Here is a 26,672-nt window from a genome sequence, read left to right as displayed (position 1 = left end):
AGAAGTGACTAGCGCTGGCCCCTTTGATGGACATGGTCCTGGGCTCGATGTCTGGTGGAAGAACATCGAAATTTGAACGCACCATGGTGGTTCGGATTACACCTCAAAGTATAAGTCTACTCGTATTAATGAAAGAAGGTAAAAACCGATATACTAAATGAGCTGTAGTTGCCAATAAAGAGTGAAAAAGTGTATGACTAGATCAGGTAGGTGGTGGTTAACGCATCGGCACGAAGATTCCAAGATCGTGTTCCGGTCCAGTCATACAATTTTCACTCTTTGTGTATGATAAGTCCATTACTTCATATAGCTTCAATGCTGAAAATGGACGCTAAACTTCAATAGTGACAGTTATAAAAAGACACATCTATGGTAAAAGACAATATAATAACATAAATTTTATTTTATATTTACAAAGAGGCCTCTGTATTTTAGTAAATTCGATTATTTTGTCGATATATATCAAAAGTGCTAAGTAGATATCAAATATATCAAAAGTGCTAAGTAGATATGAATAAAAAATTTCAAGTTTTTGTACTAGTGCAAACCATTACACTGCACATATTTAAGACGGCACAGACTAGAATGATACAAGATCTGTAGAATCTGATGTAACTGTAATGAAATATTGTAAACTCATTAATTTGAGTTTTGCTTTAGACTATGTTCATTACAGGCGTCGGATTTTACATTTCCACTCTTTTTCTCGTTCTTTTTCAGTAAGAAATCGCTCAACATCTTAAGAACTGTCAATTGAACTGTTGAGTAGTCAAAATCCAAATCCCAAACCCTATTGTCGCCATAACCAATTTTAGCCGGATAGAAGAATATTGCGCGGAACGCCAAAATGACCCCTAGATATTTGCACATTTAAAAGTGATATAAAACTGAAACAAAAATATACTTCACTACAGTAACTATCAAAACATAACCATGAATAATATTGCGTTGGACAAATATCTTCGAAATATATCAAATGAACAACTCATATATACAAGATATTTCTAAAGCTTGGGGGGTGATTCTACTCACAGAAACAAGATAACTGGCTGCCAAAAGTGTGGGAGAATGAAACTATGCAGGTGAATGTATGACCAAAAGTGACGAGGTGATTGCGGACATCCAAATAAGTAAAAATGTTCTATAAACATGGGTCCGACGTCGCTTCGTTTCCGAGATACAGGGTGTTCATATGTCGAGACCCTCCATTGGCTTACTATGGGAAAGTGAAGGAAATGTTCAATATTACAGGAATAATACAATCAAATGGAATTATGCCTGTGCAGATACATTTATACTAACATAGGGAATGAAACTAATCGACATTTGAGGTTACTGGGTTGTCAGCGTTGCCATATCTATGAACCGTTGTTTCCTATTGTGTGCCGTTAATTGACTTCACAGTTGGACGCCTTGTCTTTCGAAAATGAAGCGGAATCTGCCCCATGTTTAGGAACGCTTTGATGTCAGCAATCATATGCTAGCGTGTGGACGTCTAATGCTATTTTAAAACATAATACTTTGTACTAGATTGGCAACACTGACAACTCAATAGCCTGAAGTGTTGATTAGTTTCATTCTCTACGTTAATGTAAATGTATTTGCACAGGCACAATTCCACTTGATTGTAGTATTCCTGTAATATTGAACATTTCCATTTACTTTCCTACATTGAGTTGTTGGAGGGACTCAACATTTGAACACACTGTATTTCGGAAACGAGGCGGCGTCAGACCCGTTTATAAGAACATTTTCACTTATTTGGATGTTCACAATCACATCAGTTTTAGCCATGCATTTGTTACACCCTGTAATGATCTCAAAGAGCCATCACAAAAGTGAATTTCAATTTCACTAAAAGATAACTCAGAATATTAAAAGTAAAAACTGAATTTCCATTCGATTGTGGCATCTCCGTAGTATGACCTGCTATCAATTTACATTAGCTTGAATGAAATGTCTTGAAACACTCAATACAAATATAAGAAACCCTGAAGCTGACCCATCAACCAACATCCTCAAGTTCATAAATTTTAAATAAGCATTTATGTATTAAAGAGAAAATTCATCACACTTGCCAGTATGAAATGCCCAGATAAAAGAATTAAAACTTACCCCTTCAATGTTCACTGTATAGTAACTGAAAATGACTGCTTATGTTGTGCTTCACGTTTTCTTATGTTTTTCTTTATAATGCGTCTTGAGCCCACTTTCATCAGTAAACACTTCTCGGCAGATATCACAGTAGAAACATTTCGTACTGATTGGTTTATAAGTTTCTGGTACCTTGACTCTGAAACTAGATATAAATACATCATTAATACTGCAAATTCAAATAAGTAAACTAGAACTTTTTTAATCCTTAAAGAACCTTTCTCACTGAATTCACGTATATAACCAACTTTGTCTATCACCCATGGTTTTCTAGTGACACTTAAGAATATAGTTTTAGATAAGTACCTACAGTTGCCGTTGCCGGCTGACATGGTTAAGAAATTACGACATTAGGCCGGCGATCGTAAGAGCCGTCTGATTAGGGCATGGATCTTCGTATTGTCTTTTGGTCCTTTCATTATTTATTTCATGAATCTCATTCATTCTCTTCGTCCCTTTTAGTCTAAAGAGCAGAACCGTGAAACGTACAAAACAAAAATACAATCAATACATATACAGGGTGATTAAAAAAAACAGGAAATTTTGAAAATTAAATAATTTCATGAAAATAATTCTTTTTTAAAAAAAAAAATCTTATTTAATAGTAAAAATAATGCCATTTTAAAAAACACACAGTACGTTATATATATATATATATATATATATATATATATATATATAGAGAGAGAGAGAGAGAGAGAGAGAGAGAGAGAGAGAGAGGGAGGCATCTTGCAGTTGAGCCCCTTCTCTACGCAAACATTCCTGCAGTCTCTTCGTTACATTGTTCATGGTTTGACGTAATATCTCAACTGTAATTTCGGCAATTGCTTCTAGGATTTTGGCTTTCAATTCTTTCGTTGTAGCAGGACGACTAAGGAACACTTTGCTTTTAAGACCACCCAACAACGTGGACTTACTATGACAGCATCTCGAACAGCTTGGATATTGTCTGGCGTCTGAACGGTTTCTTTTTCATTGCCGAACCATTTTGCTCGAAATCACGTATCCATGTTTTAACTGCATGTGCTGATGGAACACGATCGTGGCGTCTTAAACTAAAATGACGGCGGAATTCTCTATGCCCCCCCCCCTTCCACACACACACACACGCAGTGTCAATGTTCTTGTAAAACGCTTTGATCGCGAAAGCACGTCGCTCACCATTCCAAGCATTCATGATAACTAAATAGCAGGGTGTCGTTGACAAGCTGGCGTGCGTTATTCAGTGTAAACAAACGCCCACTGTTACCAACGCAACTTTCAAAATTTCCCATTTCTTTGAACCACCCTACTATACCTACTATACATACTATTACCTATTATAATTCGAGGATTTAAACGGTAAACGAATATACCTCGTTGCATTGAAAACTGAACATGGTTTCAGGTGATTATAGCTTTCTTGTCGTCTTTCTGCGTATGAGGAGAATAACAAAAGGAATTTATCGAATATTCACTCGAGAAGAAAGAATATTTCTTTGTGGGAATTTTTGACAATTTGGCCTCTTGTCTCTTCAATAGTGTTGTGACAAAAACTAGCTACTTATACTCAATAAATGTTGAAATTTGATTTCAACTGCATTACTTTCTACACAAATATTTTCTTTCTTTCATTCTTTCATATATATATATAAATGAAAGATGAATACTTTCTTATTTTTGTTGTTTGTTACTGATTTGTGTATAAATTTTAAATTATGCTTTATTGTTGGAATGTGTTAATATGAAGGCATTAGATCTAGAACTAAATAGTGCTCTAAAATTTAAAGACAGCGCGCAATTGTCTTGAAAGACTGTAGAAGTGGTGGTTGAAGAGGGACCAACAGACGACAGCACCTAGTTGATACTTTATATAAAGGTGGAGCAGTAGTATAAAAATGGTGGTAACATGTACCAAATAGGAATGGCGTTATATTACGCATTTTTAAGTAGGAAAGGATTAAACCCATCGAAATTCATCGAAGGATGTAAAATGCGGCAACTGTCTTGAAAGTTTGCAGTAATAATATGCTTTGGAAGACTCGCCAACATCACCAAATTAAAACGGTATATGAAAGTGAAACACTAATGTAAAAAGAAAATTGCGATACCAGTGGGAACATGTACTAAATACGAACAGCCTTCCGTTATCAGTATATTTTTAAATAGGAAACGATCAAACCCACCGAAATTCATGAAGCAATCAACATTGCCCGTATGCTGATATATGCCTATTACCGTAGCCAATGTAAGATGACATAGGAAGCTTGAAACTGCATCACTTTTTTTGACATGTTGCTCTTCTTTAGAGCATCGCGGAGACAAACTTCAAAGCTAAAAGTTGTAACGTACATCGTCAACTTTCTTAAAACTAACAATTAACATTTACAAGCCAAATGCTGTAATCATATTATTCAAACAATGTTATTAGCGTTCAATGGAAAGCATTTTGTCAAATGACATAAACCAATCGACAAGTCTTAATGAGCTGAATATAATGATATGGGTGAGAAAATCCTCATGCGTACTTTTTGATTTTTTTTGTAAACCTCAAAACTGATGCTGTACGATTACTACGCCATCTATTATGATAAAACTGATATTAAAGTATACCCTCATTAAGCATGTCTTGCGAAGTTTCAAAAAAAAAATATTATGGCTTTGAAAAGTATGTCGTTGGTTACCAATCTGATGCGGCTATAATATTCCTTGGAAGTGAAAAATGTGCACTGTTCAGTAGCAGACGCGACAATTCTTATTTGATTTCCTCGAACAGTGACACCACATACTCCTAATAATGATATGCACTGTGCCAAGTAACTCATATATACTACGGGGTGTTTCACCCAATTAGTCCCCTTTTTATTTTATTACTGTGACCAAATGAAATACGATGAAGCACAGTTAGTGATATTGTCGTGTACAATGGAGTTCAAATAATGTTTTGACATCTGGCAACACTTGAAACCTATACCTACTTCAAAATGTCGCCGCCCTTAACAAAGGAAAAGAAATCACGTGTTGTGCAGTGAAATCTTGAAACGAAATCGCCCACTACCGTGTAGAGAATGTTCAAGGAGTATAAGTGTCCATATGCTCCGGATAAAACTGCAATCAAAAGGTTTGTGAAGCAATTCCGTATCGCGGGAAATGTGACAGGAAAGAAAAAGAGCGGGAACAAGCCTTGCGTTCGCACACTTGGAAACATCGAGGTCATTCGTCGCAGTGTTGTGGATTCTTCAACGAAGAAATCGTTGAGACGTTTATCTATCGAAAATAATGTATAGTTGACCAGCACCTGCAGTATTCTTCAGCAAGATTTGCAAATGTTCTCCTACAAAATTCATGTATTCCAGGGACTAAGGAACGCTAACTGTGTTAAGAGGGGGAGACGTTCGCATGTGAATTCAGGTGATCACATGGAAGAAAACACTCATGTTTGGATAAACTGTGGATAACAAATGAAGCGTACTTCCATCTCACGGGAGACGTAAAGACAAAATGTCCGTTTCTGGGGACTGCAAAATCTACACGTAATCGAGACCAGTCTTCACCCGGCCAAGCTGTTAGTGTGGTGTGCACTGTCAACCAATGGGTTGATTGGTCCCTTCTTCGATTGACATGTCACTGCTGAAAATTACCAGGATATGTTGGCGACCTTTTCTCTTCCTGAATTCGGACGGAAAAGGTTCCCATTACGTCGACAGGGGTTCCAACAGGAAGAGGCTACCTTCGAACGACTGCAGAAGTGCTCAATTATCTCTATTCCAAGTTCCAGGATCGAGCAGTGTCAAATTGATTTCTGGCGCTCTTTGATTGCGGAGTTTCCTGGCCACTCACCAGCCCTGAGATAAACCCCTGCAATATTTTCTTATGGGGATTCCTGAAGGAAAAAGTGTTCGCTAGGGGTCCTCGTACACTACAAAATTTGCGGACGGCAATCATTGATTGCTACACACTTCTCGATAGAGATATCTGTAGACGGTATTTCCAGAACTTGACGATTCGCATGTGGGAGGTTCCCAATGGGAGTGGGAGACACATTGAATATGTCATACATTCTGTTCGTCAGTAATGAAACTCAGAACCGTACTCTTTACAGTGATACTTTGATCATTTATATACATTAATTCATTTGGTCACAGTAATAAAATGAAAAAGGAACTAATTGGCTGGAACACTCCGTACTTGTAATGAATCGCTATAATTTTATCAGGCATACTTCTCCTTGGTACTTACCTTACGCTCTCAGCATCTGTCTCTAGTATCTGTATAAGTTTATCTGTTTGGATTCCGTAAGTCGGTCGCTTCCCAGTCTGCAAGCATCGCTTTTGAGACCTCCAGTATCTGACGAGCGTTTCAGGAACACCATAAACCCTCTCCGTTGACAAATTCCCATGCTTTTCAGCATAATCCACCACCTCCAGCTTAAACTCTGCTGTAAATCTAAAGAAGAAATTTATGTTGTTGAACGTTGTAGGAAGGCTCATTATCAAAATAAATAGTTATTTTGGCATTTCCCAAAACAACATCCAATAAGGTATTATACTTCAGCAAAACGCTATGTCTATCTTCAGAACAAGACGACAAAAAAGATAATAATAACACAATACACATTATACTATACACAGGGGCACAAAAAGGGAATTTTTAAAACTTGTATGAACTTAGAATGTAGATGATTTTTACCAGTATCTTCTGACATTAATTTGCGAGTACTTTGAGTGCTCACTATATGGCAGAAAATACCGTAATGCCGGCATCTTTCCGTGAAGTATTGCTTTAAATGGGAGATTTCAAATGAAGTCCGCAATTCTTGCTTTATTATGTATTCTGTTTTTAAGATAATAAATTACCAAAGAAAAAAAGAAAAGTGAACTTGGAATATTTAATTTACGAACTGAAAATTTTTTGTTCTCGTCTGCAAACAAATCAATGTACAGTCAGCAACAATACTAAGTATGGATCGGAGGTATAAGAAATGATAGCTCCAATCTATACTTAATACTGTTTCTTACTGTACACATTATGATAACCAGTTCCCAACCTAGCTATCAGTTGCATGCACATGCGTTCTTTTGTCGTGGAAATTCTTCTTGGAAGACATATGAAACGGTGACGGCGCCTAATTAGTAGAAGATAGGAGGAAGGTTACGAAACAATAAGCCAAAATATTTGACAAGACTAAAAAACCGATTATATATATGAAAGAAAGAAAGGAATCCTTAAGTAATAATGGAAAATAATTACTTACCAGAGAGCAGTGAAAACATAATCCCACACAGCAAAAAAAAAGTACATTTTCACTAGAATAGGGAGGGGGAAAGAAACTGCAAGAAAATTAGGACGAGGGAAAAATTGAACTGAAGGAAAAGTAAAGAGGACAAAACGAAATGAAGCAAAACTACGAAAAGGAAAAACAAAGAAAAGTAGAAGGAAAAATAAACTGAAGGAAAAGTACGAGGAGGGGGGAAACGAATTGTAGGAAAAGCAAAGGGAAACAAACTCAATGAAAAAACAGGCAAAGTATGATGGGAAAATGAACTGAAGGACAAAATAGTAAGAGGAAAAAAATAAACACATACCTAACTACCAAGCGTTCTAGTGGTGCAGTGTTGGGAATGTGGTGTGTCACTCCAGCATGCGGCCGTCTGGATGGCTCAAAAATACTTACCAGTTCTTTCCTTTTTCGTTTCTTTTTCTATTTTCCCCCTCCCTATGTAGCGAAACTGATTATAGTATGTGTTAGAACCTCATTGGAACGAAAGAAATAAAAAGTGGGCACAGAAAATAAATGATTCTCCAGACTATAACAACACAAATTGAAACAATTCTCGAAATTACTACTTCATTTCATAGTATAGCATATTTAGTATTTATTAGAACTGTATTTACCTAAATTGAAGGGTAAGGGAAAAAAAGAAGGAATGTCACAAAACTGCATTTTCGAGAAAACGGCGTTTTAATATTGAAAACCGCGTAAGAAGTATAGGGTTAAATCTTTTGCCCATTTTACATGGACATTTCTACACTTACTCATGCATAGCATAGACAGTCAAATAGAACCAAGAGTCATCAACAGATAGGGCAAAGCACCAGAAAAAGCACATACATGGACATTCCTTGTTTTTTCCCCTGACCCTTCAATTATAGTTCAATTATGAACGTTTTGGCGTAAATTTACTGCCATTCTCAGCACAGATCCTATCAGAGAACTAACGTTGCATGTAGAATTATATCCCATTGATTACCTCCTGTATATCATAATTCATGTAATTCCTATAGTCTCTCAACGAAATTTTTCTTGTACTTAAATATTTATCTTTTTATGCTTTAACTAGTATCATATACTAAGCGGTTTGCGTACGCGCCTTTGATGTGGGAGACCCGGGTTCGATTCCCGACGGGAACTCATATGATTCGGATTCCACGTTAATCAGTAGCTCCACATCTCAATATAGCCTCCCTGCTGAACGGGGGAGTTAAACTCAAAATCAACTTAACTCAACTATCATATGATACTCAACTTAGAGTATCATATAAAACTGGGAGAGAAACTTCATTAAAAGACTTCGTGTTATGATACACATAAAAAGATAATCTATGGGATGTAATTCTACAAGTAACATTAGTTTTCTGAAAGAATCTGTGATAAGGATGGCAAATGATTGCTGAAACGTTCACAATTGAATTATAATTTGGGCGTTTTGGGGTAAATACAATTTTTACAGAAACTGCACTCCTTTTCGATAAACATTTCACCAGATAGAAAGAAACAAAGAGTAAAGCTTTTAGTTTGAGTCATACTTGAAAAGCTTTTAGTTTGAGTCATACTTGAATCAGAATCTTAACTCTGAATTGACATTTCCCTGTTCCTTTTCTTCTTTCTATTTCATCTCCTCTTTCTTTCTTTCTGATTAAGGATAGTTCCAGTATTGCCAAATAAATAAATTAACAGAAAAAAATCACGACACAATATTAATGTAATTCGAACACAATTTGCAAAGATTAACAGTTTAAAAGCAATACAGACTTACTCTTCCTCAGTTTTGTGAGATTTCAAATGTGTCTTCAAACCTTCTTCGGAACGAAATTTTAGGGTGCATCGCTCACAGTCTAAGCGAATAACTTTCGTGGTGTGTGTTCTCTTTTTATGGTTTTCCACTTGACTCATATCAGCGAACCGACGATCACACATAGGGCAGCTGGAACGAAAGAAAAAAGAATGACATACCAAGGCTTTCATCCATAGGTTATGCCCTTTAGGCTCAACATAGTATTAGTTTGTTAATGTACTAACACCTAAATCAAACCTAATTCTATATTATTTTGAATCTAGTCCTGTAATCTCTTACGTTCTATCCGTCTTCCAACATGACATAAATTTAAACCCCTGTATATACAATGTTGCCAAATTATGTACAAATTCAACCCTTAGTTTATATTTTTTGTATTGTCTAAAGAATACATAATAAAGTATTTACAGTCTTAAACTTTGTTTTTATTAATGTACTTGGTAATAATCGTTTCCCAGTTCTCATGGTTTCACTTTTTAGTGTTCAATAGCGGATAGAGGGTTTTATGTCATTATATATGCTTCAAATACGTTCCTTTTAATATTAGTTGGACCGCGGTGGCTCTCAGTGGTAAAACGTTTACTTTTGGTGCATGGGGTCCTTGGTTCGTTTCCAACTCGCGCCAAGTGAATTTTGTGGTGGACAAACACCGTGTGCGTGAGTTTTCTCGGGGTTTTCCTGTTTCTTCCCACTTTCTTCATTTCACCATTTCATTCATTTCTTATTATCACCGTCTCCTTTAGCTTAACCGGCATAACCATGGGACGTAAAACTTAAAGATTTCATTTTTTGTCAATATTAGTAGTAGACTGATGTAACATTTTTACCTTCTGAACTGAATGTTTTGTAGTTTGGACATGTTTTGACAGTCCTGAGACAGCTTACTTATTCTCGCAGGACTCTGTAATTTATTTCTCTAATCTAGTTTCAATGTTTCTTGTTCATTTCAAGGAAAAGAGAAGATTTAATTTTCGATATAAATCAACAGGCTAAACCATGGTGTCGTTACACATCTGACTTCACTGAAATTGTCTGGTTGAAATACAAAAATTCGTGATACGAGGTAGGATTGTTCGTATTTGAGTAATGTATCTTATAGCATCTTACCAGCAATTCTACTCACCCATATTTCTTCTGATGATCACACCAATGAACAACGTATGCATCCAGTGATAAATAGGATCCACACACATCACATGGATAAAGAACGACAGTATTGTGCTCATTAGTAATGTGGTTCTGGTAATTTGCTGCAGGGCCCTCAATTTTCAGGTCGCAATATTTGCATTTCATGCGTTTAAGATATGGCAGCTGGAACAAGAATTTCTGCATTTTATACCATGAACCATTCTCAGAGTAGTACTGATTCCGCTGAATGATAAACTTCATTTGGTCCCAATCACGGTCTGTGAATTCACGTTCCACCAGATCCTTGAATTCGCTGTCTAGTTAAATAAAAACAAGAAAACACTGCGGTTAGAATAATCTATTATGCCTGTATGTATCAACACAACAGCAACACAGAACAAACGAATCCCGAGTTAGATATACGAACACGAAAAAAATGTTTTGCCACAGTACATTAGAAAATTAGAGAGGAACAACCTGGGTCTAACAAGCAAACCAAAGGGACGCTAGCAGTTTGCTTAGGCAATTGGAATCCAAACAAACGTATAGTTTGTTTTACTCGAAACTCATCGCTCTCTTAAAGAGAAAATACTAGGCACAAGTCCGTAGTTGTCAAACACAACAGCGCAGACTAATTTAGAGAGGCTTCGTTCCTTACTCTTTACATATGTAGAAGTTGATCCATTTCCATCGGAACAGACTGAAGTTGCTTATCTAAGATATTCCATCCCCCACCATCGATCATGCTCCATGTGATGGCCACCGGATAGGATCATTTGCACTGTAGCAGACTTCATTACCGTTGCACCAGGGGTATACTGCCCATTCCTGCTTTCCGCCTTTCAAGATGTCATTTACTGTGTAAAACCGAGGTCATGAAAGGCGCCGTTTGAGAACTCCAAAAGCACAATAATACATGAGACTAGCATTTGAACTTTTCATGGGAATATCATCGAAGGAATAGCACAGTTGCCAGTTGAAGTTGCCAAACATCGATGCAAAGCAAGCGATTCTTTGGCTGTGACCTGTAGGTTTGTTTAGTAAGAAACAATATTAAATATAGGTTGGAGCTATCATTTCTTATACTTCCAACTATACTTAATATTGTTTCTGACTGTACAAGTTCTTCGTAATAAGGAGTTTATTATTATTATTATTATTTACGTTACGAATTTTGAACTTTATCCTGTAGAAAAAGCCCCTAATAACCATAAATCTTTCCAGATATTATCTTTGTACTGACGTACAAAAATTCATCGATCTTTTCCATGAACAAGTCTGTACGTTACAACCAGAGCCCGGATTTTGATGGCATAAAAATCTCTGAAAAATGACCTTTAAATTACAACCAAAATTATGTAAAATGACCTAAAATTTTTGAAGAAGGCCCAAAAATTCGTACAAAACTCAATCGCTGATTGAAACTAGCATATATACAGGGTGTTTCAAAACAACACTGACAACGTTTGGGAGGTGATTCCTAACATCAAGATAAGACGAAAAGTATACATCAACCTGGGTGCACAAATGCTTCCTTTTGGAGTTATAGGCTGCAGAAAACATGAAAAAATTAACTTTAAAGGTCCACAGCTCCAAAACTATGGAACATACCGTGGTCGGTTCAAGACTTCACTTAGGAACTAATATGTGCTCTATCCAAAAATACATGTTTCAAAATCCTAAGGTACTCACGCAACAATTTTTATAGAGACAGTTTGGCTATGGGCATATAATTTGAAGTACTCACCAACTACGTCTATAAAAATTGTTGCGGAAGTACCGCAGGATTCTGAAACATGGATATTTGGATAGGACACATACTAGTTCCTAAATAAAGTCTTGACCCGACTACGGTAGGTCCCATAGTATTTGAGCTATGGACCTTTAAAGTTCATTTTTTCGTGTTTTCGGCAGCCTACAACTCCGAAAGGAAGCATTTGTTCACCCAGGTTGATCTATACTTTTCGTCAAATCTTGGAATTAGGAATCACCTCGCAAACGTTGCCGGTGTTGTTTTGAAACACACTGTATATTTATATTGTACACTTACTTGATAGATCACAATAACATTGCAAAAAATCACAGATAATCACAGTATCACACAAATAAATCCTTACCTTTTATTATGCACACAGTAGATGGCAGTGACCATTCTCAGGTTCTCAAAGGAAAAGGAACGTCGATTGTTGGCCAACACATTTCTGTACATGCACCTTTCGACATCTAGGATGCAACTGGAACATATTTGAAATCAACAGCGGTTCGTGGTCTGCAGACGCACCGGTTGCAACATCAAAGGTATGAGCGTATGCGTGAGTATCCCCCTGCCCCGGCGTTCTCAGGAAATATGAGGAGGAAAGTCTCTTAGAGCCCTATTTGTCTATTTATTGAAAAAAAAAAAAGCGTTCTTCCAATATTTAGGTCACGGACAAGAAGAGAGTGCAATGAATTTTACAATGGTTATTTTATGCAACGCCTATATACAAATTCTTATGAAGAGCCAGGGATTTCTGCCATGATCCTTTTCCCCTAGAACAGCAGTGAAAATTTGATTCTTCCTAGACATACCTCGGAACCTACTATATCTAGTAGACTTGATTAATTATTTTGAATTATCCTGCATTTAAAATAATTTGCAGAATATTGCTACTAATTATCGGACAGTAACGGGTATCATGTCAAGTCTGGTATCCAAGGAAAGTATTAACAAAACCTATTTCTGAATTCAAAACGACCCCCATATTTTTAACAAAGCAACATCTACAGGTGGTAGTAGGTATATTTTCAGAACTTACCATGAAATTATACGAAAAATCAAATCAGATACAGACCTCACTGGAAGGGTCCACTGAATCTCCGAACGTTCAAGCCCAAAGCGATAGGCGAGAAAGAGAATAAAGAAATGAAATGAAATCTTTTAAGCTTTACGTCCCATGCTTACGCCGGCTAGGCTAAAGGAGACGGTAATGATGAGAAATGAATGATATGGTGGAATGAAGAAAGTGGGGAGGAAATGGAAGAACCCCGAGAAAACCCATGCATTTCTCCACCACAAAGCTCACTTGACGCGAGCTGCGATCAAACCAAGGACCGGATGCACGAGAGGTGAACGCTCTACACTGAGCCACCGCGGCCGGGAAGAGGATAAAATTAGAGCTTAATGGAAGCTTGTGATTCTGTTCAACTACGGAAAATTTCGCAATATGGCGTGAAAGCAAAACCTCATCTCTGTGGGCAAAAAATGCGAAAAAAACGCATCTTAAATTGAGAAATATACACTACCGAAGAATATATCGATTCTTGGTATAGTACACTTCTCATACTAGGAGAGTACAGCCTAAAATTGTTTTTAAATAGATTGCGACTCTTGCCTCTTTTATTGTGGAATAACCCAAACAAAACAAACATATAAGGTGGTAAAAAAACAATGAAAAAAAAGGTAAAAGAAAGAATTTGTCGGGGATGTAGCACTGTTGCGATAACATTTCCTCTGTGCTGACACAAACACCAGGTTAAAAAAAAATAAATACATATATATTCTCACCTGTTTCATCTTTGATTATTACTGATTCACTTTCATGCACATCAGTATCGTCATTGGGTTCTTCTTTGGGTGGATCTAAAAAAATCGCGTGGGGTTCCTGTTGCACTGGCTGGCAATCATCTATTTCGGCTGAATCATTAGAAGATTCACAATGGATATCTTCACAATCACTGCCTGACAGAAATACTGTGTCATTGGATTTTTCCAGATCACCTTGATTAATGCGTTCAGTCGTCGTGACTTGACTATCTTTATTCTCAGAACTTTTTGCATTATTACTAGTACTACTGTTGCTGCTATTGTTAATTTTTGAATTGTCGGAAGTTGTCTGTACATTCTTTGGGTCGTGCACAACACTAGCACTACTACTACTACTACTGTCCCCTTTGGAATTATTATTACTTGTACTAGTAACAGTTACACTAGAGATTGTTGCAGCAGGAGTTAAAGACAGTTTAAGTTTTTTCACTGGTGGATTGCTTGAGGTTGTCTCGGAGTCACTAAAGCTCCAGTCATCTGAGTCGGAGTCCGAATCGTCGTCGAACTGGAAAATAAATGAATTAAAAAAAATCATCATTTCGCCAGCAGCGACGTAGGATATAAATTTCACAATTAACCTCAAAATATTGGCATCCTACAGTACCACATAAAAATTAAGTATAGGTTTGAGAATAAAATATTTCAGCATGAGTTTTAAGCCAAAATTGTCTGCCAGGAGGGAAGTATACAGTTTCCACTTAAAAGCCAGTCAGTATAAATACCACGTAAGGGCAAAAGTTAACACACAATTATGTCATCGTTGTCCCAAAGTCACATTGAGCAGTGCGAGTTAATCTTGGGTATCACAGTTTCATAGACAGTATGCTTTACACTAAGCAAGCAAATATGAGCAGTATGTTGCTGAAAAAGGAATAGAAAATTGCATTACGATGACATGTACATCAACTTCTTGGACAACTGCCTATTGCGGAAGTTGTCAAGGATTTTCAAGAATGATAACTTTTCATGTTACATGATATATACTATCATAAAAGGCTATGAAAATGGGTCTACCAGCTGAAGATATGCAAAGGTGTGGCCATCCTGGCAAACACTCAGAGTGACAAAACGAAAATTGAAGAAACTTGCAGAAAACCATGTTGGGACAAGTGGTCAGAAACTGGTTGGCAAATTTCATGTATCTCCAGAAGAACAATAGAGTCATGAACCTACAACTTACGGTTGAATACGAGCCACCGTAACGTGTTGAAATTTTAATGCCCTCACCATAAATCTAACCCATGACTACGTGCACAAAACGGCGCATGAGCCAACCATTTAAAACATCGGGGAGAGCTACATCCCCCACGTGTTACACTGCATAGGAGGGCTTCTAAAGGACGAGGTAGTAACTGTAAATGTACTACGAGGGGTATTCAAATGAAAAGGTACGAAACGACACTCGAAGTATAATCGAATTCTGTAATCAAAAGTATAACCAGAGACTTGAGCACAACTATCCCACTGTTTGACGAACCGAACTATTTCCTGTTCCCAGAATTCCTGTTGCTGTGACAGTACCCAATCGTCCACTGTGTCCTTCAGTTCGTCGTTTAAGTTGAAGCGCGTCCCTCTGAGATGTTCTTTTAGCGGATCAAACACATGGAAGTCGCAGAGCGACATGTCTGGACTGTAGGGCGAATGCTCAAGCTGCTCCCACTTGAATCTGTTCATTACACTTTGTGTAATCTGGGTGACATGTGGATGAGCGTTATCGTGGAACAGAATCACTCCTTCCACATGCAGCCCAGGTCGTTTGCTCGTGATGGACATGCGTACGTTACTGAGTGTCTCACAGTACACGTCACTATTACTGGTTTTTCCGTGGTAGAGGAATTCGATGAGTATTGGATCTCGGATGTCGAAAGATTCTGTAAGCATCACCTTGCCTGCTGAGGGCACAGCTTTGAAGTTTTTAGGAGAGTAACGACGCATACTTCCATTGCATGCTGTCTCGCTTTGTCTCTAGCTCGAAGTTATAGCACCAGCTCTCGTTATCAGCGATGATTCGCTCCAGGAATGCGCTATCTTCATGACAGCGGAACAGGGGTTGCAGTGCTAGTCCCGCATGTAGTTCCTTTGCGGTTCGCTAACCATCTTCGACACCCACTGTGCAATAATCTTCCGGTAACCCAACCTGTCATGCACAAGCGTCCACACTGTTCCAACAACGCTGGTCCCCAACGTTGGCTATCACTGCCAAGATTCGCATTGTAACACGCCGACCATTTCTCACCATGTCGCTGAGTTCGACCGTGATTATTGTGTTTGCCTGGCCTAGTCTTACTCTCCTGGCCTTCACGAAAACGGGCACTCCCACTTTTTTTATGACACATAGTCTCCCCCGTATACGGCCACCATCCGGCGATAAATATCGGCCGGTTTAACCTCTTCAGCAGTCAGAAATCTGGTAATACTTTGCTGCTTCTCAATCGTAGAATTTTTCAATGTGAACGCCATGACTTCCTCACATGCATTGCCGCGTCAATTGGACGGAACACGAAATCGCCTGATTCTCTCCTGCGTCATGTGAAAGGCGCTGGCACATGCGCACAATCACGCCGAACACTACATTCTCCCAAAGCGACATACTCCTATTTCAACCGATGTTTCGTATCTTTTCATTTAAATACTCCTTATATATAAAATATGCACATAAAATTGCAACATGAGCAGAACCACCTAAAATTATTAGCAGAAAAAGAGTTTTACTGATTCATACATTTCAAACTTTCAGCTTCTCTTGCTTACTTTTCATTTTTTAGGTACAAGAATAAATGGTAAAACAACTACAGTGAAACTTCTAAGGAACGGACACCGATGAGACCGTAATATTTGACCGTAAATGAGAGGTTACACAAATTTAGATTAATCTCAGTCTCAGTTTATGAGGTAATTACATGCACTATACAATAAATACGCGTCACAAATCTAAAATATGGGCTAATATGGAAATACTGTACTTAGTGTTCGAATTACTCGAGGATTTTCGAAACAGGAAGAAAAAAAATTCCTCGTTGAAATTGCATTGTAAAATAAACAACGTTTGTTCTTATAACTTGGAAGTTGATGCAAGCTTCACAAAAAACTTTTGCCACGACCTGGATTTCAGCCAGGGACACCACGCACCAGAAGTGATCACTCTACACTCAGCCAACGAGGCCCCTATTGTCATCAGAGTACATAATAATAATTACATTAATAGATAATATTAGTACAATAATAATATCTTTGGTTCGTTATACGCTGTAGATTAAAACTGAGGAGTTTGATGTAATAAGGGTGTAAGCGAGTTGCATCAAACGCATTTGTGGCTTTTGCCATGCTTGTTTAGCCTCTTGATAACATTTCAATTCAATATTGGAATAACATGCTGCATATTACATTGTTTTATGCAAGAAAAAACACTTCTTAAATTTTCAAGATTGTTTTTCTCCAACTATGTTTCAGACTTACGCCCTTATTGCATCACTCCAACTATATGTTTCAGACTTACGCCCTTATTGCATCAAACTCCTCAACTGTACTTAATTAAACGTCTAATTGTTTATTTTTATTTTTTCTGCTTACCAACATACTGAGATCTTTTCCTTTTATAGTAAGGATAATATAACATAGTAATATTAGTAATACTACAACAATACTACACTAATCATAGAACCGGTGTTTAAATGAATCAAATGATACCTCTGAGTATAGACATACAGAAAAATTTTCTACCCTTTAAAATATCCAGCGTTGAAACATAACTTTTTTACTGTTGCCAGAAATAAAATTCAAAATAATAAATTTAGTTATTAGTTACAATAATTAGATTAACAACTAAACAGGAAGATAATATATCGAGAAGTATGAAATCATGCTCTGCTCTACATATTATGCTTTTTTCTTTAACTCTTTAGAGACGGGCGAATTGGAGCGCAGGCTGAGGTCCCGTCTGAAACATCCTAATTCGCCGCCTTGGGAGAGGAATGGGCGGCCATACAACATGAAATTGTTAGCACAAAATTGGTGGCAAACCTTCCCAGGAGGGCGCACGCTGGATCCAGGAAAATAGAGGCATAACACCTTATTAGGTTAAGTCGTGAACTTCTACGCTCTGTTACGTATAGGGTGTTCAGTGACTTCTTGAAAAGTAGTTTATACCGGCCTACGCTTTCTATACCTAGCGGTCATGTTGTTTGGAACCAGAAATGCAATATTCAGAGCCTTGAACTTGTGTTGTTACCAAAAGTGAAGAAATTGTTTGACTTACCGAATAGTATAAGTGGACTGAAAACTATTATACAGAGCTTATATCCATTAGTATGAGCAGACAGAGAACTATTCTATTAAGGCAATGTCCATTAGTACGGGGAAATAGAAATCTATTGCACTAAGCCAACAAAGTGATAAGAGCTTACCATAGGTCTTTCGGCTCTCCTTTTTTCCCTCCGCAACCGTTTTTCCTCCTCTTCGTCTATATATTCAATTCCTTTCGACTTTGCTATCTGCTTTAGACGCTTTTGATTCTCGTGACACTGAGAACGGAACGTGTGAACATTTTGCAGCTGGATCACGCAGTTTCTGCATAGCATCTTAGGGAAAGGATCCTCTTTCCTCACCTATTAACGAAATAGAAAACATAAAGATTCATATACGTATACAACAAAGGGTTCTAATATACATTTACATTTGAAATTACTGACATTGTATTCGTCAAAAGCAATTTATTTGATACACGATTTTAGTAGTCTCTGCTACTTTCTTCAGTAGCTTCTTGATTTGCTACGCTAGATTCATTGTATATCTTCCCACCCCATGACTGTCCCGGAAGAGGACAACGACATTACTTAGGAAACGAACAAGAAAAAGAGTTTGCAAATGACACTTAATTATGAAACACTAGTAGAAGTGTTCTGTAAAAACTGAGATTACGATTTTACTAAATTAACAGCAAATCAGTCGAACCAAGACAAACACTAAACAACAGACAAATCGTTATTTTATCCAGTCTCCACTTTACAGTCGCCTGCAAAAATAAAGCGTAACCTACGTTCACAATGAAAAATGAAATGAAATCTTTGAGGTTCACATCCCAGTTATGCCAGCTAGTCTAAAGAGACGATGATGATGAGAAATGAATGAAAAGGTGGAATGAAGAAAGTGGGAGGAAACAGGAGAACTCTGAGAAAACCCACGCACGGTGTTTGTCCACCACAAAGCTCACTTGGCGCCAGTTGGGATCGAACCAGGGACCCCATGCGCCAGAGGTGAACGCTCTACCACTGACCCACCGCAGTACGTTCACACTTAGTTTGTGCCTCGATTAACTTACTTGTTAGCAGCAGAGACGACTGAAACTTCAACTAACAAATAAGTTGTTCTTTTACGGACACAAGGTCAATAATTTCAAGTTAAGATTTAATTGAGTTGCTTCTCTTTGAGTTCTCCGAAGTTTCAACCACATCCATTAGTACTACCAGTCTACCACGTTCAACTGCAGAGTAAGATATCGGGAAAAATTATTTTATATCACCAAATAAAAATAAAACTAATTTCTTTCAAAATATTCAAAATGAACATCAAAATAAAATTCACAGAAAAATGGAAAGTATAATACGAAATGCGTTGTTTGAATTTAAAGATTTTAGTTTTCTTTTAATATCCCATAGTTATGCTATTTAGACTATAGGAGAAAGATGGTTAATGAAAAAGGAATGAATGTGAAATTGAATTTTTTGTGTTCTCCCACTGAGAATCGAACCCGGGACCACGTGCATCAAACGCACACGCGCTAGCCCCTACTCCAGCGGTGAGAGCTTTGACTGGATTAGAGTTTAATGTCCCTTTTAGTACTGAGGCTACATTAGACGCAGACTTAAGCTGGGTATTATTTAATCTCTCCCCCCCCCCCCCAAAGTCATTTGGTACTGATTCTGGCTCACTTGCTAGTGATTACGGTTCGTTATTTGTAACTTTGATGTAGTCATGAGCAAGGTGGAAAAATCATGATTTTTAAAAAAAAAAAAAAACATTTTTGATTTTTTTGATTTAAATCGATTTTATTGATTTAAATCAAATCTTTCTTCTGGTATAATACAAATCGCGAACTGAAGAAAATGCATTAGGAATTAGTAATAATGTTAATTATGTCATTTAAGTGAAAGTATTGGAGGGGAGAATTTTGAATCTCCAATCGCTAATCTATATCAATCCCACACAATGTTTCTTAACTGTTTTAAATTATGGCTTTTTCAAAAGATAAATCATAGACTTTCAGTCAAGCAGCTACATCCTCATTTCTATTTATCCTAGGATCATGGTTCATACCTAATTCGTAACATTAACATTTCCCTATCATGTCCCTGGAGCGGAAAATTTTGAGAGAAATCGAGATTTATTTGATTTTTTTTTTTTTCAAATTCTGATCCCCTCGGGACTCCCCTGTGTTAACGCACAGATCTCAAAATCAATTGGAAAATACTAAGGGGTGTACTAAATGTGTGTACAAAATTTCAAGCTTCAATCTTGAATATTAAGGGTGGGAAAAATATTTAACATTGAGCTAAGAACATCCCCACAATGACCCAGATGACCAGAATGTAATATAAAAATTTCCTCAGACATCCCTATTTATGCTGGGATAATTATTTGTACATTAATCTCTTTAGATATACAATAGATTATCAAACGGTACCATTCAAATGTCTTCATCGTTATCTGGGGCGGGATAAACACGAAAAAAGGTATTTTGTGTTTAATATATATATATATATATTTAAACTTTTACCCCTCGACCCCCCTGTTTTAAGGCAAAGAACTGAAACAAATTGAAAAATACTAAGAGTGCACTGAATGAGTGTGCAAAATTTCAATCTTCTAGGTGCAAAAGTAAGACCGCGAAAAAAATACCCAAAATACCCCAGATTCCCGTATAAAACAGGATCTCAGGTAACAATTTTCTGAGACATCCCTAATTACCCTTAGATTATGGTTCGTACATCATTCTCTTCACAATAAAACAGCCTTTGAAACGGTACCATCCATGTCTCCATCTGAGGCGGGAAAATCGCGAATTTTTTTTCCCTCTGGACCCCCTATTTTCACGCAGAGATCTGAAAACATCTGAAAGATATTAAGGGGTGCAATGAACGAGCGTGCAAAATTTCAGTCTTCTGAATACAAAATGTAAGCCCGCCAAAAAATATTAAAAACAGGGATAACAAAAAAATATCTTTTTTAAATTTATGACGCCACCACACCCTATGTCTCAACGCAGAAAGGTTTTAAAGCATATGTATTTACTCATCACCACATGCACCACATGTGTTTTACAATGCCTCCAGCCCCGAAAAAAAGAAAAAAAAAAAAGAAAAGGAAACGAAGTAAAAAGCTTTACTGATACTTTTTAAACCCAATAATGAAGATTCTACCCTATCACCTAAAAATAGATATCATTTCAAAAGGAAAAAGTACAGTATTAAGGAAAAAGTACAGCAACGTTTATCAAAACGACATTTTGTTTCCACAAGTTACTGATATTTGGCAGGGTCATATTTTTAAAAAGTCGTAATTAGCTTGCGGCACGAAATACATAAATTTCGCTTAGTTATAAAATATTACACACACACACACACACACACACAAAAAAAAAAAAAAAAAAAGTAGGGATAGGACCCCTCTAAATATGACCTATTATCTGGGAACAAACAAACAGACGCACACAAAAGAATTTTCGTCTTAAATGTCGATGGTGATTTCAGCGGTGGAATAGTTAACGGTTTATAAACCCTAAGCTACGAAGAGAAGAAAGCAGGATTTCCCTGTTACAGGATTTTCCCTAATCATCCTCTGCATGACACTTGTTTTCATACTGTGTTGTATATACATTTGAGTCTCATTGTATTACAATTATTATCTTCCATAATCGAAATAACAGAACAGAAACGGGATTTTATTTATTTTCACTTTAAATTAATTTATTTCGGAATATGATTTAAATCAACGTATTTTATTAAAAAACCAAGTGATTAAAATCAATCCACCCTCGTCATGAGTATAAATACTGTATAGACATATGGCATAAAACACAAATCAACTTGTGCTAAGTGGAAACTAAAAAGCACGAATGTTCTCTAACCGTGTCAGGGCAGCATTGCACCAGGGGGTACTCAAATTAGCGAGGGCGTACGTCCGTAGGGAGCAGGTGCGTCATCGATGGTAGGGAAGATACTAAATGCCATTCCCTACTTTTAACGTGGAATCGGGTTAAATCCCAAAGTTGGGCGTCCGTTTCCAGCGAAATTTTTAAAATTTACAGGAAAGATATGGATTTGTTCGTTTGTGTGCTTGATAATATATGAGTCTTGAAAAATCTGTTTATTTGTTACATATAAGCGGTTATAAACATGGGACTATACAGAGAGCGGAGGGAACTACTTGGCGCAAGGTAACCGAACAGTTGCATTGTGGTAAAGAAACGAGCATTTATGTTATCAACATGGCGAATGTACAAGGGCAATGAACTTGCAGTTTTAACATTTGTGAAGCAATACGTTGATAACGAGCAAACTCTTTTAAAAGTTTGTGAAGAGCACGGATTAATGAACCTAATAACAAACTGCAGAAAGTTTTGAAAGGAGATAACGAAAAAACGTGACGAAAGCAGACGCCCAACTTCGAATAAATGCCGTGGGATCTGAACAACGCAAGCTACCACCAGGAAAATCGAACCTTTGTAGCCTGCGTCAAAGACGCGTACGCTAACTATACAGCAACAGAGAAAATTCGTTATTTTGTATGTGCCAAGGTTTAGACATATCGTGTTTGAGTTTTATGGAATTATAAAAAAATAACGAGCATATCACATAACCAACTTAACCTGCTAGATGGCCACTAGGCAGTGTATTTCTGCAGTGTACAGAAACTGCATTTTGCTTACAAGTGGAGCGTTACTAGTTTGAGACATGACAACTACTATTGAAACCCGTATGATTGCCAAAACCCAGCTGTTTTCACTGCCCTCGCGTACGCGCATACTCACCATCGCCAACGCGCATGCTCCCTTCAGACGAGGCCCATGTGGGACCCTAACTTAATGTAATTTTGTAGGAACTTGTATATTTTGGTACTTTTTTCGATTTTATTGTGGTTCTGCGAAAGAGCAAAAGTGCCCTACCCTGCGGCACTTAACCCTATAGGATTATTTTTTCTGGCACCATCAAATATTTCCTCATTATTTTAATAGTATCCCTATAGAAAAATGTTAAATACCCACTTAAAACTCTTCCACCATAAAATATTTATATGTGGCGTATGCATCTAAAATTTAAAGCTTGTCGAACGTAATCTATTGCTAAACTTACTTTAATTTTTAAATCCTCTTTAATCATATCCAACAAACTAGAATTCCTCGAGTTCTGCCTAACACTCCGCGGGAACAATTCAATAACACTTTTATTCTGAAGCAAGCACAAACGACACGTATTCTGTGGAAAAACTGATTCCATGATTAATTAAAAAATAAAGACTTCTATGGAAATAAAACAAGCAAATAAATAAGCATTTGAAATAACCAGGCTAAAAGAAAGTCAGGATATTTATCCACATCAAAACTTCTAAAATGAAAACTAATCGACAAACGATATTACGAAACAAATGAAGTCCACTTTTCTCCTCTACAAAACCTAAACTGTAAAATTCGTGCCTCGGACACAATTTCAGGTAAACTACTCTAACATAAAACTTTCTTATGTGTGCCTCATGAGGAGGACTTTTCAAATGAAAACGAAATTATTTAAAAGGAACACAATAAGAAAAAACCGTCAAAATCACGAAAAGGTCAAAATCTGGAGAGAAGTTTAGAGAGGGAAAGAGGACTGAAGAACCAGCTGGATAGGGGCGAAAAAGGTGGGGAAAAGTAAGAAATGCACGATGTAAAAACGAAAAATGTAAAGGAAGAATTGGATGTATGAATGATTAAATATACAAAGAAGAGACATGTAAGTGCAGTGTATATGTGAGGAAGTCCCACTTGACCTCTTTCCCCCCAGCACCCTGGGAATATTATATAAAGTCAAAGTATGCCACTTAAGCTCTTTATACACTATAGAATAGATCCTAGTAAATGTCTTAAGACATTTTCCTAGAGTCAAAATCTCAACGTGTATGGTATCAGATCGCATGTCATTTTGGATGTTTGTTCCGTTTGTTTTCAGCGATCCTATGAGATTTCTCTTGCTTTGAGCACGCTCTATTTAGGAACGAAAATTGGTAAGATTTCGAATTCAGCGACATCAAGTAAGAGAAAGTGAAAACAATTGTTTTTCTCCCCGCTAGCCATATGTGAGTGAAAAAGCAAAAATAATCGATAAAATGAAGTGGGTGAAAGGATTAATGAGGTGTTTACTAATTTATCTTCTGATATTTTTTTTTTTTTAGAGGTCTGCAATTTAACAATATAGCGCCGGGTATCAATATCAGTAGGATGGTGCAGTGTAGTTACGTGTATGGGAAAAAACGGTAGGTAAATCATGATATATTTCGTAGGACTTATCTCATAGTATATACATGGCCTAAACGACATCAGGTGAAAGAATCTTTTTTTAGGGGTGCAATTTAACAATTAATAAACATGGATGTAGTTATCCTGATGTTATTCTATTTTTGATCTCGCAAATTTGTGTAGTGTAATATAATTTCGAAAGAACCTTTCAAAAGAAATCCAAATAGGTGGTATGGGTTCAATATTTCATGAGTAATACACGTTGAACTTAACCACGTAATCAGGTCAGACAAGAAAATCTTCACGTGTGCGGCAAAATAGGGTAAGACTTCCTACGAAATATGTCGTAACATTTTTCCGAAGATAAATTGTAAGAAATGTCTTAGGATCTATCCTATAGTGTATAGCTGCCTAACTCATAGAAAGAAGTCCAATTTTGTAGCTATCAAACAACATAGATATGTCAAATATGGATAACACTTATTAAATAACATATGTGACTCTATGTCATAAAAGAGACTGTTTTACCAATGTATGTTATCATCGGTAATAATGTCATCACAACATTTTACAAAATTGTTAGTTAAACATTGTTAAGAGTACTAGTAAAGTTTAGTTATATGTGGAAAAAATTCACAAATACCGGTACTATTTACAAGCCTTTATTTCGAGTACTGTAACGGGTCTGTATGATATTGTGACGGTTTGAATCAACACAACGTAAGATGTTCGTTTTAGTCTGCGTAACTGGTATAGCAGTTATAATTCATCCCTGCACCTTCAAAATATGCTGGGCCTTATGCAGAGTCATTTTCAGAATTGTGTTAAGAGATTTACAACTTCCTATGTTACCTTCCGTAATTAGTAACACGTAAATGAAGTAAACAATGATTTATATAGAAAAAGGAAAACCACGAATTTTGAGTAGGGGTGTATATATATCATAGGAGAAATAAAAGTGAAAAAGGAACGCAATTAACTTGATTGTCCTAGTGTTCGGACAAGTCTGAAAAAAAATGGCGATGTTCACTTTTTTTCGATATAAATCGTTCACTTCACTCACATGTTATTAAATACGGACGTTAGCACCACGATTAATAAAACTTAATATAACATTAAAAGCGACTCTGCATAAGGTTTGCTATATGCAAAACTCAAAATTTTACGAGGTTAAAAAAAATATGTAGCTGCTGCGCAAGCATTATTGTTTCCATTTCCATGTGGAATCAGCTATATGCACATCCCACTCTATGGTACATATATAGGCTGTGGCTAAGGGCGCCCATGTTGTGGTTTCCAAGGGGGGCAAATATAAGCGAGGTTTCAAATATAGTTTCAAATTTTGCTATAACTAATGTAAAAATACTATTGGGCTTTCGTTATTCCCAAGTATGATTTCCTCTTGAGGAGGGCAAGCGCCCCACCTAGTCCCCCCTGATGGTCGAGAGTATACGACGGCGCCCCCATACATATATTCCAAACAATTTTTCCTATATTTTTTTCCTTTTTTCTCCCCCTTACTTCGGCGCCCGGGGCTGTTTCCCCCCCTCACAGCACGGCCCTGTTGATGATGCAGGTGATTCATAACTGAAGAAGAAGAATGTTGACGAATTGTGTTTGTCTCGAGGACTAACTTGTGTGCTTGGTTGTACTTACTGAGAGGAAGAGCCTCCACTATATTAGTAACCATGTTCAAGCAGACTACAGCGAGAAAGCGAGTTCTCTGTTTCCACAGGCAGTTATCTATGGCAGAACTAAAAATCTCGATTTCCTGTCCCATCCCCGGCTCTGCACATCCATTGATGGCAATTACGCCACTTAAATAGAATAGACTTGTACAGAAACTGGTACAAGCCAGTACATGTTAGATATTGTATGATGTAAATTCTCGATTTCTGATACATTTCGCAAATTAATGATTGAGCTTGGTCCAGGAGAATTGCAAAATAAACGCTAGATTTGCAAAAGATAATTTAGGAATTCAAAAACACTACTTTGAAAGAAAAATGCCAAATGGATAAAAAGATTTCCAGAACTGGATTGTGTTACTCCCCACAGAAGCAAATATTGTTCTGGTGGTCTTATTTCTTGGTAAGAATTTAATTGAGAAGCTTCTGTAGCGCTGATGATTTCCCATATTGAAGGAGGTTGTATCCAGGCTTCAGGACCATGAAAGCAGCCCTTTGGAAATGGAAAACCGAAAATGTTGCATAAACAAATGTTTGATTGATGACAGTCTGAAAAGATGAATAAAGTCCTCGATCAT

At 37.1% G+C, this 26,672-nt stretch overlaps 1 protein-coding gene across 2 annotated transcripts in view; it reads right to left on the bottom strand.

The window, feature by feature from the left end:
• The window catches only part of LOC145684182 (uncharacterized), a 30,842-nt gene extending 7,221 nt beyond the window's left edge, over nucleotides 1–23,621 (bottom strand). For both annotated transcript variants that reach the window (XM_081756195.1, XM_081756194.1), the window contains exons 1-7: nucleotides 23,268–23,621; nucleotides 18,324–18,524; nucleotides 13,882–14,425; nucleotides 10,333–10,654; nucleotides 9,171–9,338; nucleotides 6,373–6,579; nucleotides 2,116–2,299 (exon numbers count right to left, since the gene is read on the bottom strand). In XM_081756195.1, the coding sequence (XP_081612321.1) occupies nucleotides 2,167–2,299; nucleotides 6,373–6,579; nucleotides 9,171–9,338; nucleotides 10,333–10,654; nucleotides 13,882–14,425; nucleotides 18,324–18,524; nucleotides 23,268–23,411 (1,719 nt within the window). In that variant the 5' untranslated portion in view covers nucleotides 23,412–23,621 and the 3' untranslated portion in view covers nucleotides 2,116–2,166. The remainder of the gene's footprint in view (nucleotides 1–2,115; nucleotides 2,300–6,372; nucleotides 6,580–9,170; nucleotides 9,339–10,332; nucleotides 10,655–13,881; nucleotides 14,426–18,323; nucleotides 18,525–23,267) is intronic.
• Nucleotides 23,622–26,672: the final 3,051 nt, after the last annotated feature.

Source organism: Thermobia domestica, chromosome 4, assembly GCF_964235325.1.
Source record: "Thermobia domestica chromosome 4, izTheDome1.hap1.1, whole genome shotgun sequence".
NCBI lineage: Eukaryota > Metazoa > Arthropoda > Insecta > Zygentoma > Lepismatidae > Thermobia > Thermobia domestica.
The sequence above is the reverse complement of the archived record's forward strand: the minus strand, read 5'-3'. Positions and strand labels throughout refer to the sequence as shown.